Source organism: Chiloscyllium plagiosum, chromosome 26 (assembly GCF_004010195.1).
Source record: "Chiloscyllium plagiosum isolate BGI_BamShark_2017 chromosome 26, ASM401019v2, whole genome shotgun sequence".
NCBI lineage: Eukaryota > Metazoa > Chordata > Chondrichthyes > Orectolobiformes > Hemiscylliidae > Chiloscyllium > Chiloscyllium plagiosum.
In genome coordinates, this window is record NC_057735.1 from 49,415,738 (window position 1) to 49,434,207 (window position 18,470).

The 18,470-nt window shown below is 41.4% G+C and overlaps 1 protein-coding gene across 2 annotated transcripts in view; it reads left to right on the forward strand.

Moving 5' to 3' along the window:
* Positions 1-18,470, forward strand: part of sycp3 (synaptonemal complex protein 3) — a 90,960-nt gene that overhangs the window by 49,745 nt on the left and 22,745 nt on the right. For both annotated transcript variants that reach the window (XM_043716300.1, XM_043716301.1), the window contains exon 6: positions 7,660-7,759. In XM_043716300.1, coding sequence (XP_043572235.1) covers positions 7,660-7,759 — 100 coding nt within the window. The remainder of the gene's footprint in view (positions 1-7,659; positions 7,760-18,470) is intronic.

An 18,470-nucleotide genomic window follows, 5' to 3' on the forward strand; every position in this document is an offset into this window, starting at 1 on the left:
CAATGTTGGATGACAAGTCACTTGGGAAAAATGCAAGAATTCTTATCCCTGTTTCCTTCATTCTGGGGTGCAGCACTATACCTGTTCCACATTGGTTATCCCGTTTCAGAAATTAAATCTGATTGGAATTTGTGTCATTTTTCTGTGAGTTTCCACCCCCATCCACCTTTCTTAGTTTGGCCTGGCTTGAAATAATGTCAGTGGGAAGGGTTGATCATACTTCACGATTGTAAAATCATAGGGAACATGGATAAAATGAATAGCAAATGTCTTTTCCCTCGGTTGGGGAATTCAAAACTGGAGAGGAAAGATTAAAAAGGAACCTGAGGGGCAAGTTTTTCACACAGAGGGGTTTGCACATATGGAATGAACTGCCAGAGGAAGTGGAGGATGCAGTGCAGTTACAACATTTAAAAGACATTTGGACAGGTATATGAATAGGCAAGGTTTACAGGGCAATGGGCCAAACCCAGGCAAGTGGCTAGAGAAGAAATTGCGGAGCCCTGGCTGATATTTTTGCATCATGGTTAGCCACGGGTGAGGTCCTGGAAGACAGGAGGGTAGTGAATGTTGCGGCATTACATATGAAGGGCTGCAAAGAAATACCTGGGAAGTATAGACAAGTAAGCTTAACATTTGTGGTAGGTAAGTACCTTGAGAAGATGATGAGGAGTAAGATGTACATGCATTTGGAAAGACAGGGTTTGATTAGGAGTAGTCTGCATGGCTTTGTGTATGAGAGATCATGCCTTACACATTTGTTAGACTTCTTTGATGAGGTGACTAGGAAGGTTGATGAGGTCAGGGCGGGTAGACATAGTCTATACGGATCTCAGTAAGGCCTTTGATAAGGTTCCGCATGGTAGGCTGATCTGGAAGGTTAGATTGCATAGGATCTAGGAGGAACTGGCAAATTGGATACACAATTGGCTTGGTGGTAGAAAGCAGAGGGTAATAATGGAAGGTTGCTTGTCGGGCTGGAGGCCTGTGGCTAGTGGTGTACCTCTGGTTCGGTGCTGGGCCCATTGCTATTTGTTATCTATGATTTGGACAAGAATGTTCAAGGCACGATTAGTAAGTTTGCAGATGACACTAAAATAGGCGGTATTGTGGACAGTGAGGAAGGTTCTCAGAATTTGCAGCACGACCTTGATCAGCTGAGAAATGGCAAATGAATTTTAATATAGATAAATGTGAGGTCTTGCATTTTGCAAAGTCAAATCAAGGAGATTTATGGTGAATGTAGGGCCTTAAGGAGTGTAGTGGAACAGAGAGACCTTGGAGCTCAGGTGAACGGTTCTCAGAAAGTGGAGTCACAGGTAGACAGGGCAGCGAAGAAGGCTGTTGGCACACTGGCCTTCATCAGTCAGGGCATTGAGTATAGAGATTGGAAATTTTTGTTGCTGTTGTACAGGACGTTGGTGAGGCTGCACTTGGAGTAATGTGTTCAGTTTTGGTCATCTTGCTATAGGAAGGATGTTATTAAACTGGAAAGAGTGCAGAAGAAATTTACAAGGACATTGCGTGGACTCAAGAGTCTGAGTTATAGGGAGAGGTTGGACAAGCTAGGACATTTTTCTTGAGAGCTAGGAGACTGAGGGGGTCTTATAGAGGTGTATAAGATCATAAGAGGCATGGATAGGATGAATGCATTCAGTCTTTTTCTCAGGGTTGCAGAATCGAGGATTAGAAAGGGAATCAGTTTAAGGTTAGAAGGGTAAGAATAAAAGGGACTCTGAGAGGCAACATTATTACATGGAGTATGGTATGCATATGGGATGAGCTGTCAGTGGTAGTGGTTGTGGCATGTACATTCACAATATTTAAAAGATATTTGGACAAATACGAGGATAGGAAAGGTTTAGAAGGATACGAGCCAAGTACAGGGAAGTGGAGTTAGCATGGATTGACATTTTGGTCAGCCTGGACCAGCTTAGGCTGGAGGGTCTGTTTGACTCTTTGACTATGAAAGTTCCAGACCAGAAGTGTTTAGTTACAATGCTGAAGGAATTATTTAAAGTTGAGAAAGTCTTAAGCTCAGTTATTGACTGACCAAGGAAGAGGCAAGCAAACTCTCTGGGAATTGAAAGAAACAGATTAAACCTATAGATTTGATAGAAGAGAAAACTCATGATAGTTTTTGTGATAGATGGGTTGTATATTTGCCATATGTTTTCAAACCTTTCAAATTGTGTTATACATGAATAACCTGTTTTTTTCTTTTTTTTTAATCTGGTAAACTTTTATTTTTAAAACTAAATCTACACTGTGTTTGTGTTTCAGTGAAAGACAACTTTATCAAATAAAGAAAATCAAAATATAATCTATCAAGCCTGATGTTAAACTGGGATAGGATCATATATCTTGTCAGTTAACTAAAAAGTTGAAGAGTTGATGTAGGAGTGATACGTTACTCCTGTAAAGGATATTGCTAGGAAAAGAGTTGAATCTATTTTTTTTAAGGTTTATGTTGTGATCTTTCTAAATTTTCATATGTGTATCTTTGATTATTTATTTTGTACAATGACTTGTGTTTTTTTTTAATCAAAGAACCTTGGCAGCCTTTTGTGAGCTTCACGTTACAAATAAACATATGATCTGCCAAGTCAGGTTTCACTCTAAGATTTGACTTGTTCAGTATCACCACCATCTGCAATCATAACAACGTGAACACAAAGAAGTCAGCAATTCACAATGGGGCACAGCTGTCAGACAGGGGGCCAGAGGAGAGGGATGACAGGCAGGAAGGACATAGCGGTCTCACCCCAGTATAGGATGTATGTTTGGATTGCTGAGGAAAGAGTTACCTTGAGATGACTGAGAATCATTGCTGCAAGAAAGTATAGTTCTCTAGGTAGGTTGTTACAGAGATTTGTGCTAAAGACCTCATAGTTCACAGCATTGCTCACTATGCCTGCCAGTAACTGTCAAATTCACTATGTTTTAAACTTATTCCCTTCTGGCACCTTCGAAGGATTGATTGCGGACCTTGGTGGAATCTCGTGAACTGCTGCACACTGCATCTTGATGATAGATGATGCCCTATTTGCCAGAACTGGCTTATGTATTAAATTCTAGGTAGTTGCAGTTTCCCAGAGCAAAATACTGCAGTTTCTGGAAATCTAAAACAAACATAAAGAATGGTGGAGAAACTCAGCAGGTCTGACAGCGTCTATGGAGAAACAGAATTAACATTTTATGTCAGTCTGACTGATGGCCTGCTGTAGTAGTCATACCAGATTCGAAACATTAATCTGTTTTTCTGTCCATAGACACTGCCACCACCTGCTGAATTTTTCCAGCATTCTTTTTGTTTGTTTCTCTCAGGAACAGAGTTGATTTTGACTTCACTACTGAATTATTCCATACTAGGTATCATTGATTCCTCTGATATAGCCATTAACACGCAGTGATCAGTTAATTCATCAACATTCAGAAAGTATTTCTACTCCCTAAGTGTTCAATTTGTCGGTGGCCATATCAAAAGCTTCCAACATGCACATGCTCGCTATTCTGGCAGATGCCATAACTACTACATCCTCTGATGCTCCAAGCAGCTGCTGTTTTTTGCTCCATTCCCCAAACTCCATGAATGAATCCTAGGAGCCAAGAGATATCCTTTGAAAAGATAGCTATTGACTCTTCTATGAGAGCTTGTGACAGAGGCACTGTAACTGAACCAGGCTGCTTGATAGGACAACTATTGAGTGATCCATCAGGCTTCTGAAGATGTTGTTTCACTGCCTGACTGGTTGGGCGGTGTCCTTTAAAACACAAATATCTGTGGTAGGGTCTGAATTATTATGTTGGTTTACTGTGCACGCCATAAATGACCCTAATGTGTGGATCTTCAAGACAATGAGCCCTGGAAAGATACTTGGTCAGAGGAAGAGGAGGTGTAAGTTGTGGAAGAGGAAGCAGGTAAGGCCGAAGAGGAATATGCAGAACCGCAGAGTGTCCTAGTTACACAGGGTGGCTGGGCTCAGTATCAGGCTTGAGGATCTTGTCAGAATGCTATCACAACAGGAATGATCTGATTCAGGCTTGTTTTGAAATGTTCCAGGGTGAACGAAATGCTATGGAATTCACTCCTGTTGTCAGAGCTGACACTTCCATTGTATTGCAGCCTGAAACATGTAAGCTCTTGCCGCTAATGAAGGATGTACATCATATTAAAGGTTTGCTTTTGTTTTTTGATGTCCCAGCATTATTAAAAGCAGGCTCACTCATCTGGCTTCATGTATCAGTGTTTGTGTGACGCTTATTAAGGAAAACCGTGCATGGCTACAGGTGGAAGACATTTAAATGCTTCACACTTGCTTTCAAACTGAGTTTACAAGGGATCTGCATATTCTGCCAGCATGTATGATTCCCAGCCTTGCTGCTGGGACCATTCAGTAAACTAACTCAGTTTGAAATATTAAATGTACACGACCATTTCAAGTAAAGGTACCTATTCGAAGACCTCCGAAAGTAGAATCATAGAACTTGGAAACAGACCCTTAGGTTCAATTCATGTGCACTGACCATACTTCCCAATCTGACCTAGTCCCATTTGCCATCATCTGGCCATAATCCTCTAAACCCCTCCTATTCATATACCCATCCAGATGCCTTTTAAATGTTGAAACTGTACACACCTCCACCACTTCCTCTGGCAGCTTGTTCCACACATGCACCACCCTCTGCATGAAGAAGTTACCCGTCAGGTCTTTTTTAAACCTTTCCCCTCTCACCTTAAACATACCGTCTCGTCGTGGACTTCCCCCACCCGAGGAAAAAGATCTTGGCTATTCATCCTATCTATGACCCTCATGACCTGTATAATCTACTAACATTTGATAATACTTTTTTGGTTTGGATGAATTCCAGATCTTTTTTTTCTCACACCCAACACAACACCATATCTCACTTACAAATTTAAGCTTCTTGTGAACTGAACATAACCTCTGTTCAGGTAATCAGAGAAGTCGTGTGCTGATTAATATCTGTACACTGGAACTACAACTGCAGCTCTCCTTGACTGACATGCCACAATGATGGACTGTATGTCTCCCATCACAGCTGCAATCTACCTAACTAAGGTAACTAAAGTTAGCATGAATACAAGTCAAAACAGCACCACATAGGAACATCTCAGGTTCTTGCATGTATAGAATTTACCTCCGAACAGTAAGGGGTTGCTAAATTTTGAGTGTTGCAAGTAGCAGTTATTTAGAACTGACATTTGTAATCATGACGTTTTTACATGAAATTGGATACTCGTGAAAAGTACTGTAAATCCTACTTGAGCACTGCCTGGAGGTTTGCTGTAGAAACCTTAGCACCTGGCCTCAGCCATAATCCTTATTTGCTTTGAACTGCTGCAAAGGAAAAAGAAGGAGGAGGTATCATTTCTAATAAAACACTCTCAATCGAAATAACATGTAAGGCAAAGAAACTGTATGACACTTCTTCCTGAAATAAGGGTTACATTTATGAAAACAACATCTCACTCCTGTGTTGAGAGTTAAATGATTCATCTGATCAGAGTCAGGTAGGCCTTTTCACAGTGGCACTAACATGTTAGGTACTGCATTTATTTTCTTTACTACAGAGAAACCACCTTTATATAAAATGTAATTGAAACATTTTAAATTTTTCACAGTTCTCAGTGTTAAGCCTTAAGGAAATCTTTACAGTTTGAAATAACAGATCTTTGGTTCCGATTCATAATGTCATAGAGATGTACAGCACAGAAACAGACCCTTCAGACCAACTTGTCCAAGTCAACCAGATATCCTAAGTTAATCCAGTCCTATTTGCTAGCACCTGGCCCATATCCCTCAAAATCCTTCCTAGTCATTTACCCATCCAGATGCTTTTAAATGCTGTAATTATATTAGCCTCCACCACTTTGTCTGGCAACTCATTGCACACACACAACACCCTCTGTATGAAAAGAATTGCCCCTTTGGTCCTTTTTACATCTTCCCCCTCTCACTCTAAACCTATGCCCTCTAGTTTTGCACTCCCCAACCCCAGGGAAAATGACCTTGTTTAATTTAGACTATCATGATTTTATAAACCTCTATAAGGTCACCCCTCAGTTTCTGAGGCTGCAGGGAAAATAACCCCAGACTATTCGGTGTCTCCCTATAGCTCAAACCCTCCAACCCTGGCAACATCCTTGTAAATCTTTTCTGAACCTTTTCAAGTTTTACAACGTCTTTTTTCAGTGATCTGAATTCAGAAAGTATCTGTCAAATTTACCAATGCTGCTAAATTGAGAGAGCACCAGAAACAAAGAATGCGGTTCAATAAAGGTTTTCAATTGTTTGTTTGGTAGATGATGGCAAACAAATATAACATAGAGAAATAGGAACTGATATGTATGTGTTAATGTAATGAATAAAAATATGCATACAAAATAAATTTGAAAGCCTTGTGAATGTGAGTAAGCTAATGCAACATTGGGGAGATACACCAGAAGAAGCTTCAAAGTGTCCGATCAAGCCAGTATTACATTCTTTTTAGTTAATATACCAGGAAGAAAGAGAGCAAGAACATAAGAATAGTTAGAGAAATACGTTAAATACCATTTTCTTAGTTCTACCTTTTATATGTTGCACATTAGTGATGGTAACAGAGACAATGTCTTGAGGAAACTGGCTAATGGTTCTTATGGAGAAGACTATTGCATTTTTCCCCAATTAGTTTTGAATTCAAAAGGTGGGAATCGCATGCAACAATAAAGCAAATTTCTTTCTGAATAATTTAGAAAAAGCTATTTCGTGGCTTTAAGAAAGTGCATAGCTAATCTGTCCTGTATCAGATTATAACAATCTCTTCATCTAGATTTTTTATTTTTGGCATGTAAGCAGGTATTTTCATCTGTCCCACTTGGGTTTAAAAACAAATTATTAATCAGGGGGGCATTGTGAATACTCTGATTCCCTATTGAACCTATGGCTAACTGTAAAGACTCTACGAACTGTCTTCTGAGCAGATTTTAATCAATCCACAGGAGATGCTAAAAGCTTGGCAGGAGTTGAACTTCTATTGTTTTGGAATCTTGAAAAATCAAGTGTTCATTATCTACTATTCTGCTAATTAATTTCATTGGTGTTATTTCTGTGTGTTAAGACAGTGAACCATCAATGTTAATCGGGGACACTGTTCACATGTACTAGCCTAATGCATGCTCCAACAAGAAATGCAGCATTGCCTGCCTGGAGGTTGAAGGTCAGAAATACATTAGTTGAAGGAAGTATTTTTGTGCATCTTGTAAAGAGCACGACTATAGAATTACTGGGAGGTAGTCTGAATGCTAATATCGACTGGTACCAACATCATAACATCTGTCTCGCCTTTTAAAAAGAATTGGGAATACCTCGGAGTTATTTCTAAATTATTACCTCTATTTCAAGTATCTGCTAATCAGAATAAAATATTGTTTCAAAGCTCTAGTGCAGCATAAGATTTATCAGTTTAGTCTGTCTCTTGAGTCTTTTTGTTCCTCTGAAGGTGCCGATTTTTATACAAGTACCTGATCTGTGACTGCTTCTGATGGATGCGGTGATGGTGAATGGTGTTGATAGTAATGGATGCTGTTTTCCACTGAGTAGCTGACATTGACTATGCAATTATCTTTATTCCTACGTGCTTTTATTTCCGTAGGCAAAAGCTGACTGATGATTACTGTAAGCAGTTTACTGGAATCTTTCAGCAGTGGGAGAAAGACATTCAGAAGGCCAAGGACCAAGAAGAGAAAATAGAAGTAAGTGTCTAAGCATTATCTTGAATAATATTTTTTTATCTTCTGTTTAATCTACCAATCTGTGTATGAGCAAAATTTATTTCGGATGTTATGTAGGACTGAATGCAGCATGAGTTGCTAATAAACAAAAACAGAATTGGTAGTTCTGAAGAAGGGTCAATGTACTCAAAGCATGAACTTGATTTCTCTCCACAGATGCTACCAGACCTGCTGAGTTTCCAAGAAAAAGACTCTACTGGAGTTTCCAGCAATTTCTATTTTTGTTCCTGATTTCCAGCATCCTCAGTTCTTTCGGTTTTTTGATGAGTCTCTCATGATTAGATAAGTGAACAAAACTCTGCATGATACTTTTTACAGTTTGAACTCCACTGTCTAACACAGTTGTTTCAAAGTTTGTTCATTCGCTGTCCTTCATATTAGTTTAAAATCGCACAACACCAGGTTATAGTCCAACAGGTTTAATTGGAAGCACACTAGCTTTCGGAGCGTCGCTCCTTCATCAGGTGATAGTGGAGGGCTCAATCCTAACACACAGAATTTATAGCAAAAATTTACAGTGTGATGTAACTGAAATTATACATTGAAAAATTGATTGTCTGTTAAGCCTTTCATCTGTTGGAATACCATGATAGTTTCACTTCTTTCATGTGTAAATCACAAAACCTTTTTTTAAGAAGTTGCATTCTCAGATTAGCTGTTAACAATGGTGATAGCTAGACAATTGTCATATTAGCACCGGGATAAGCTTAAATTGGCAGGGGAGGGGGCATAAGAACAGGAAGAGGCCATCACGCTTTTGCACCCTGTTTTGTCGTTAAATGAAATTGTGTTGTTCGGTAACCAAACTCTAGATTCTTCTTTATCTTATTCATTTAGTACTCTTGATTACCAAATATCTTGTCAATATCATTCTTAAAAATAAAAGTTAGGTTAGGTTCAATTGTCATTGTGGAATAAAGTTCCAAACTTATATCACCCTCTGAAGATTAAATTGATTTTTAGCTTCACTCCTAGTTCTAATTTGAACACAATGCTCCCAATCCTAGACTTTCCAACCAGAGTTAATAGTTTCTATTTTCCCTCATTTCATAAAGAATGATCCCTTATCCTTTAAATTCCAGACAACACCATTCTATTTTGCATAATCTTTCCAAGTAAATTAGTACTTGCAGTCCATATTTTGTTCTGGAAAATAAACAATACATTTGCTTCAAGGCTACTACAGCCTTCTGAAGGGACGCCACACAACAGACTTGTGAGAAAGTTGTAGTTCATGAAACAAAAGGGACAGCAGCAATGTGTTGCAAAGTTGGCTGGGTGATAGGAAATAGGGAGTTATGGTTTATGTTTTTTTTGGGGGGAGCTAAAGGAATGTTTATAGTAGAGTACTTCAGGGGTCAATTTTGGAATCCTTGCTCTTCCTTATATACATTAACGTCTAAATCTGGGTTGTAGGGGAGAATTTCAAAGTTTGCAAACAATACAAAACTTGGAAGCATGGTAAGATGTCAGAAGGACTTAGAAAAGTTGGTGGAATGGGTGGATAGATGGCATATGACGTTCAGTGCAAATAATTATGGGATGATGCATTTTGACAGAAAGAAAATGGACAGTCAATATAAGGTGTACAATTGTATAAGTGGTGCAGGAGCAGAGGGACCTGGCTGCATATGAGCACAGATCATTGAAGGTTGTGGGAGAGGTGAAGAGCAACTAATATACCATATAATATCCTGGGCTTTATTGGTAGCCGTATAGGATGCAAAAGCAAAGGGTTTTACATCGGACTTGTATAAAGTACTTGTTATGCCTCAGTCGAGTATTCTGTATGGTTCCAGGTACTCAAAATTCCCCATTTTACCTCTATTTTAGAACCAGGTTGGCAGAGAGCATGGATGGGACTCGTTTCTGTACTTAATAAGAAATACTATTCATTGCAAATAACTCAATTCTAGTTACAGCTAAAGAATTATGAACTACTGCCCATACAACCCTAATAGTTAAAACTCTAAACCCTTTATAAAACTCTCCCAATACGCACAGATGGGCATAAAAAATCATTTGTGTTATGACTGAAGGGAAAACTGGGAAGGCAGTTCAGTGATCCCTGTTCACAGGGTTTGCAGGGGTGACTTTTTTGGCTTGCCAGGACTTGCTGTTCACCAGGTACTACAAAAAGCAACTGGTTCGCAACATTTAAGGTCTCTGACGTATTGTTTAAAAGCAACAGCTTGCAGCAACTGATGAAGGAAAATAAACTGGTTTTCTTCAGGCTTCAGATGTTTCTTACTGCAGAGACCAAGACAGCAGCTTCCGTTCCAGATTCCGAAGGCTTCTGATTATCTTGTTTACATTCCTAATCTGTTCAGTCACCTGGGAGCCAATCAGGCAGGCAGAAAGTCATTGTCACTGATAGCTAATCACAATCCCACAGACTGATGTCTACCTGTTGCCTGTTGAATCCCTTTTTGTACATTCTCCTTGTCTGCCACGAAATATCCCTCACTGTTTTGAACAAACAATAGTGTAAGCAGCACTTTCATTGGTGCTGGTAGTTTGTTTAGTGCAGCAATCTCTTCCACGATCATTGTTTTTTGAAACAGTCCTTTTCCCATTTCAGTTCATAATCAAAAATACAGAAAGATACAGTCTTTACAATGGCACTAAGTCAAGGTGCTTATTTAGAGAACTTGCAGACACTCATTCTGCCTTGTAACACATCTTCTCTGATTCCTGGACATCCATGTATGTAATAACTGTATGTATTCCCCTGTCAACTACTTGAGTCACCACTTCAAAAACATTTAGTCTGATATTTTAAGTATTATCTGCCCATTACAAATTCATGCTGTCTCACACGGATTAGCTGAGAATTTGCCATATTCTTAATTGTAGACTTTAGTGGTTTCCCAGCAACTGATTTTAAGATAACTGATCTGTAATTCCTCAGTTACCCTTTCTCACCTTTCTTAATTAGCAGTGATAAGTGTAATTTTCTGAACTGAAGATATGGTTATCAAATTGAGAGAAATTTAGAAGATTATAGTTAAGGTATCTGCAATGTTCTCATGTATTTACTTAACATCTAGTTCTGTAAATTTGTCACTATTACGTGTTACTATTGACTTTTTTCTTTTGATAAAGCTAATTTTGGTGGGTTCTAGATCAGTGGTGCTGGAAGAGCACAGCAATTCATTTTGGTGGGTGCCTATTCATACTTCAGTCTTAGTTTTCTTGGGATTTCTGGCATGTTCTCAGCTTTGTTTACTGCGCGTTCTGATGAAAGGTACGATCCAATATCTCCAGCATTTTCTTGTCTACCTTACAATACCAGCATCAGTTTTTAAGCAACCCACATTTCTCCAGATGACTCTACTTCCTCGTGTAATTGTAACTTGTGTTTTGAGTTGATTCTGATGTCCCTTGCAAGTTTATTTTTGTGGTGATTTTGGACTGTTTTCAGTCATCCTTTGTTGTTCCTGTTTTATCTTTTACATTTTTTACTCATTCATGGGATGGGAGTGTCACTGACCATTGTTTGTCCAGAGGGTAGTAAGAGTCAACCATATTGCTGCGGGTCAGGAGTCACATGTAGGCCAGACCAGATGAGGATGGCTGTTTCCTTCCCTAAAGGACATAACGAAACAGATGAATTTTTTTATGACAATCAGCAGAGGTTTCATGGTTGTTATCAATTCCAGATTTTTATTGATTTTAAATTCCACCAATTCGAACCTGGGTCCCGGAACATTATCTAGGTCTCTAGATTAATCGTCTAGTCATAATACCTGTAGACCATCGCCTCCTCCAGTTTGTTGTGATCTGTACTTTATTTGCATTTTTGTAAGAGCTTTATTCTAGTTTTAAGTTGGCTCTTGTTTTTAGCTATGTTTTTTGGCAAGGAGAGCTTTTTGGCCACATAGAGATGCAGTCTGGTTCTGTGGGCTGAGCTTTGTCAGACTGAAAATGGGAGGGGTTACAGGAGAGAAACCTGCAGGCCATGAAAAGGACATTCAGGATATGATGTTTGGGGGCATCCAGCAGGGTGGGAGTTTCGAGGAGAATGATTGCATGGAGTTTGAAAGCAAGGCACAGGGTGGTTGATTCGGCCACATTTAGAATACTGCGTACAGTTCTGGTCGCCACATTACCAAAACAATGTGGATTGTTTGGAAAGGGTACAGAGGAGGTTCACCAGGATGTTGCCTGGCATGGAGGACGCTAGCTACGAAGAGAGGTTGAGTAGATTAGGATTAATTTCATTAGAAAGATGGAGGTTGAGGAGGGAAACCTGATTGAGGTCTACAAAATCATGAGGAGTATAGACAGAGTGGATCGCAAGAAGCTTTTTTCCCCAAAGTTGGGGACTGAATTACTAGGGGTCACAAGTTCAAAGTGAGAGGGGAAAAGTTTAGGGGAGATAATGCTTGGAAAGTTCTTTACACAGAGGGTGGTGGGTGCCTGGAATGCGTTGCCAGTGGAGGTGGTAGAGGCGGGCATGATAGCATCATTTAAAATGTACCTAGACAGATACATGAATGGGCAGGGAGCAGAACGATACAGACCCTAAGAAAATAGGTGACAGGTCTAGATAGAGGATCTGGATCGGCACAGGCTTGGAGGGCCGAAGGGCCTGTTCCTGTGCTGTAATGTTCTCTGTTTTTTTGTTGAGTGTGGCATTTCGTGGCCACTCCCTTGCTTAAATCCAATCCCTCACAGATGAATACAAGTTGAGGGCTACTGACAACTCCCGCCCACACCTTCCCCCCAACTTTCCTTCTCCTCTCTCCAATCTCCTTTCCCCACACCCCTTTTCTGTCCTGCTTCCTGACCCACCCCTCCCTCTCTCCCCCATCTCTATCCTCTCCTCTTTTCCTCTATCTCCCCTCCTCCCTCCCACCCTTTCTCTCCTTCCCTGTCCCCCACCCTCCTTGCCCTCTTCGCTTCCCTCCACCTCCCTGGTCTTCCCTCTATGCTCCCTCTCCCTTCCCCCCACCCCCACCCCTCTCTCTGCCCCAACATGAATCAGGGTGTGAGGATGCATGGATGACATCATTGGTTCTGCTCCCTTCTCATTCAGAATTGTAAACTTTTATCAATTTTGCATCCAATTTTCACCCAGCTCTCACCTTCACCTGGTCCATCGCTGACTCCTCCTTTCCCTTCTTGCCATCTCTGTTTCCATTTCTTGGGATTGGCTAGCCACCAATATCCCCTACAAACCCACCAATTCCGATAGTTACCTCTGCTTCCTGTAAGGACTTCATCCATTTCCCCAGCATCTTCGTCTCCATCTTACAACTACCTGCGATCTCCCTACATATTTGCTCCTCGATTTCCCATTGACTATTGGGGCGCCTGTGGTACACTCACATCGAAGTGATCATCCCCCTTCTTATTTGTCAGTTCCACCCATACAACTTCATTGGACGATCCCTCAGGAATATCCTCTCTAAGTACAGCCATGTACCTGAGCCACGCCTCCTCCTATCGTGTCTCCCCTTCATCCTTCCTATGGCATCTGCATCCCTGAACTGTGAGTTGCCAGTCTGTCCTTCCCTCAGCTATATTTCTGGATTAGCTAATTTATCCCATCCTCAAGTTCCCATCCATCCCCTGTGTTCATATGCTTTACCTGTCAGGCCTCTTGCATTGAAATGCAATTTCATTCATCAGTCTTCCCTTGGTCTCTGCCATGCTCCTGCCTGCCTTATGCTCTTGCTCCCTTTAACTTCTGTACCAGCATCAATCTTCTGTCTTGTCTCACTACTGTTTAGGGTCTGACCACTGTCAGACTAATTTAAAGACTCCTGAGTAGCTGTAGCAAATCTCCACTTCAGGACCTTGTTTCCCCTCCAGTTCACATCCAACCCATCCCTCATGTACAGGCCACATCTGCCCCAGAAGACATCCCAATGATCTAAAAATCTGAATCTCTGCTCCCTGCACCAGCTCCTCAGCCATGCATTCATCTGGCCTGTTCTCCTATTCATATTCTCATTAGCATGTCACCCTGGAAATAATCCAAGATTACTACCCTGGAAGTCCTGTTTTTTTCTTAACTACTGCCTTTCACCCAATATTCACTCTGCATGCCCTCATCCCTTTTTCTCCCCATGCTGTTGGTACCAATATGTACAATGACCTCTGCTTACTCGTGCTCCCCTTTGAGAAATTACTGCAGCCACTCAGATGTTCTTGACCCTGGCATCAGGAGATAACATACCATTCTGGTATCTTACTCACAGCCACAGAAATGCCTGTCTATGCTGCTGACTAGGATATGGACTTTGCCATATTCTGGTTCACAGCAGATCCTGTCATGGTACCAAAGACCGCTGCTACTATTTTCTTCTGAGAGACAATCTTCCCCAACAGTATCCAAAACTTGTTTGAGTGGGGGATAGCCATAGGACACTCCTGCACTACCTGCCTACCTGTCCTTGCGCTCACCCATCTCCCACATTGAACCTGCAGTGTGGCTATCTTGCTGAAACTATTACCTATCACACTCTGTACTTCTTGTGTGCTCCTCAATGCATTCAGTTGCTGCTCCAGTCGATCCGTGTAGTCTGAAGGGAGCCGCATCTGGACACATTTTCTGCAGACCTAGTCGTCAGGAACACTCAACTGCTCCTGACTGCCCACATCATACAGAAGACGAATACCACTTGACTGATTGCCATCTTTGCCCTCTTAACAACAAGCAGACATAGGTTAAAGAAAAGGTCTTTCCTTGCCCTTACCTTGTTGTGGATGGCGGGGAGCAGAAAGCTGAAACTTTATTGCTGGAACAGCACAGCAGGTCAGGCAGCATCCAGGGAACAGGAGATTCGACGTTTCGGGCACAGGCCCTTCTTCAGGAATGAGCAGAGAGTGTTCAGCAGGAGAAGATAAAAGGTAGGGAGGAGGGACTTGGAGGAGGGGCGTTGGAAATCTGTTAACAGCTCAGGAAAGGTGGTAATATATTGAAGTGACGTTTGTGGGAAGGGGTTGGTCTTGCACAAGGTGACTTACTTGCCGATTTACTTCCTCCAACCTCAGTATCCAAGGCCTCAGGCACACCTTCCAGGTGAAGCAGCAGCTTACCTGCACTTCTCTCAACTCATTTATTTCATTCACTGCTCAGAATGTGGTCTCCTGTATATCGGGGGAGATGAAACACAGATTTGATGACCGCTTTGCTGAACACCTACACTCTGTCTGTAAAACATGACCCAGAGTTTCCCACTGCCTCCACTTCAACACACCACTGTGTTCCTACACCAACATTTCTGTCCCAGATCTGTTGCAGTGTTCCTTAACGCAAGTTCAAAGAACAACACTTCATTTTCCACTTGGGGATTCTGTTTCTGTTCTGCTCATTCCTGAAGAAGGGCCTGTGCCCGAAACGTCGAATCTCCTGTTCCCTGGATGCTGCCTGACCTGCTGTGCTGTTCCAGCAATAAAGTTTCAACTTTGATCTCCAGCATTTGCAGACCTCACTTTCTCCTAGCAGAAAGCCCATTATTCACCTAGGCCTGCACCTTAGACATACCTATAGCCCTTTTGACTACAAGGCAGCCCCGCTCAAAAATGGCCAGAAAAAGAATACCTTTCTTCCCCGCTTGCCGCGTTTTCACTCTCTGCTGTTTGCACTCCATGCTGGGAACACTTTAGCCCTTGCTTTTACACCTTTAAGGCCAGTCCTGCTACAAGAACCTGCTTTAATCAGTTTAGTTAATTAGCTGCCCCTATGTGCTACAGCACTGGGAGATCTTGTAAATTTCCTTAGGCCTAAAATGTCTACCCTCACTTACCCTGCAAAGTGAGAATCCCTGACGTGCACACTGGTCCAGTCCAGGGTGCCTGTCCCTGCTCACAAAGTATCCTAGCAATTGAATTACCCTGAACAAATGCATTGAAGAGCAGAACCATATATAAAATAATCAGAGATGTGCCACGAGGGTATGGGGAGCCCGGTGTATGGGAATGGCCTTATGGGAGTGGTATTATTGCTGGACTGCCAATTCAGGGACACAGGTAATGTTCTGGGGACCCAAGTTTACATCTTGCCACAGCAGATAGTGGAATTTGAATTCAATGAATATCTGGACTTGAAGAGTCTAATGATGACCATGAATCCCTTGTTTATTGTCAGAAAAACCAATCTGGTTCACTAAAGTTCTTTAGGGAAGGAAACTTTCATTCTTACCTGGTCTGCTCTACATGTGAACCCACGGCAATGCAGTTGACTCTTAATTACCCTCTGGGCAATTAGGGATGGGCAATAAATACTGCCTAGCCAGTATTTGGAGATGCCAGTGTTGGACTGGGATGTACAAAGTTAAAAAAATCACAACACCAGGTTCTAGTCCAACAGGTTTAATTGGAAGCACACTAGCTTTCGGAACGACGCTCCTTCATCAGGTGATAGTGGAGGGCTCGATCGTAACACAGAATTTATAGCAAAAATTACAGTGTGATGTAACTGAAATTGTACCTGAGCCCTCCACTATCACCTGATGAGGGAGCATCGCTCCGAAAGCTAGTGTGCTTCCATTTAAACCTGTTGGACTATAACCTGGTGTTGTGTGATTTTTAACTTTGCCTAGCCAGTGACACCCTCATCCTGTGAATGAATAAAGGAAAGTTATTTAGTTTTGTGCAAAACATTCTTCACCCAATCTACTTGATCAGAATCAAATAACTCTGATGACTGTGACTCTTTGAAGTTGTTCATCAAATGATCACTGTATGACACAACTTAAAATGGTTGTAGGTTCATAAAGTGAAGTGATCTGAAATGCTTGTGTGGTAAGGTTTTATTTAAATTATAGTATTCACTGTGCAATGATATGGTGGAGCCATCGGTGATATTTTAGAGATGTTTCCTTATAAAGTCAATGATAGGGAAACTATTGGAGAAAATTCTCAAGAGGATGATTAAAATCTATTTCAGAAAGCATGGGTTAATTAGGGATAGTCAGCATGACTTTGTCAGAGAATTTTTCGAAAATTTGATCAAGTGTGTAGATGAGAGAGGTTCAGTTGATGTAGTTTATATGACAACGTACCACATGGGAGACTGATTGAGAAAGTTAAAGCAGATGGAATTGAGGGAAGTTTGGAGAGATGGATCAGAAATTGGCTTAGTGGTAATGGTAGAAGGCTATTCAAGTGACTGGAGACCAGTATACCACAAGCATCAGTACTGGGACCCTGATTGTTTGTTATATACATAAATGACATAGATGAAAATGTGAGAGCAATGTTTAGTGGGTTGCAGACGACACCAAGATTGGTAAGGTGTTTAATAGTGAAGAAGATGGTTGTAGGTTACAGGAAAATAGAAATGGGTTGGTCAGATGGGCAGAGCAGTGACAAATGGTATTTAACCCTGATAAGTGCGAGGTGATGCACTTTGGAAGAAGAAACAAGATGAGGGAGAATTTAATGAATAGCAGAACAATGGATACAGGAACAGAGGGGTCTTAGGGTAATTATTCACTGATCCCTGAAGTCCGCAGAGTATGAGAATAGGATAGTTAAGAAGGCATATGGGACACTTCATCAGTCATGGCATTGAGTATAAGAGCAAGGAGGTAATGTTGGAGTTATACAGAGTGTTGGTCAGGCCCCAGCTGGAGTACTAATGCAGTTCTGGTCACCTCACTATAGGAAGATGTAATAGCACTAGAGGGGAAACGGAGGAGGTTCACCAGGATGTGTTTAGGATGGAGCAATTGAGTTATAAGGAGAAAGTACATAGGCTTGGATTGTTTTCTTTAGAGCAGGAAGACTGAGGGGTAACATGATTGAGGTGTATAAGATTATTAGGGGTATGGACAGGGTGAGTAGAGTCATAGAGATATAAAGTCAAAGAGATGTAAAGCACGGAAACAGACCCTTTGGTCCAACCTGTCCATGCCAACCAGTTTTCCTAAATAAATCTAGTCCCATTTGCCAGCATTTGGCCCATATCCCTCTAAACCCTTCCTGTTCATATACCCATCCACATACCTTTTAGATGTTGTAATTGTACCAGCCTCCACCACTTCCTCTGGCAGTTCATTCCATACATGCACCACCCTCTATATGAAAACGTTGCACCTTCGATCCCTTTTAAATCTTTCCTCTCTCAACTTTAACCTATGCTCTCTAGTCTTTGGATTCCCCACTCTGGAGAAGAGCCCTTATCTATTTACCCTATCCATGCCCCCCATGATTTTATAAACATCGAAGTTACCCATCAGAGAGCAACTGTTCCCCTTGGTTCAGGGGTCAATCACGAGAGGGCATGGTTTTAGGGTAACGGTAGGAGATTCAGAGGGAATTTGAGAAAAAGCTTCTTCACTCAGAGGGTGGTGGGAATCTGGAATGCACTGCCTGGGAAGATAGTGGAGGCCAGAAACCTTACAACCTTTAAAAGTTATTTGGATGAGCACTTGAAATACCATAACATATGACAATGAATAACAGCACTACATAGATATGTGGAATGAATGGAGCGTCTGCAGTGGGCTGGTGTTATAGAGATGTACAGCATGGAAATAGACCTTTTGGTCCAACCTGTCCATGCCGACCAGATATCCCAACCCAATCTAGTCCGACCCACCAGCACCTGACCCATATCCCTCCAAACCTTTCCTATTCATATACCCATCCAAATGCCTCTTAAATGTTGCAATTGTACCAGCCTCCACCACTTCCTCTGGCAGCTCATTCCATA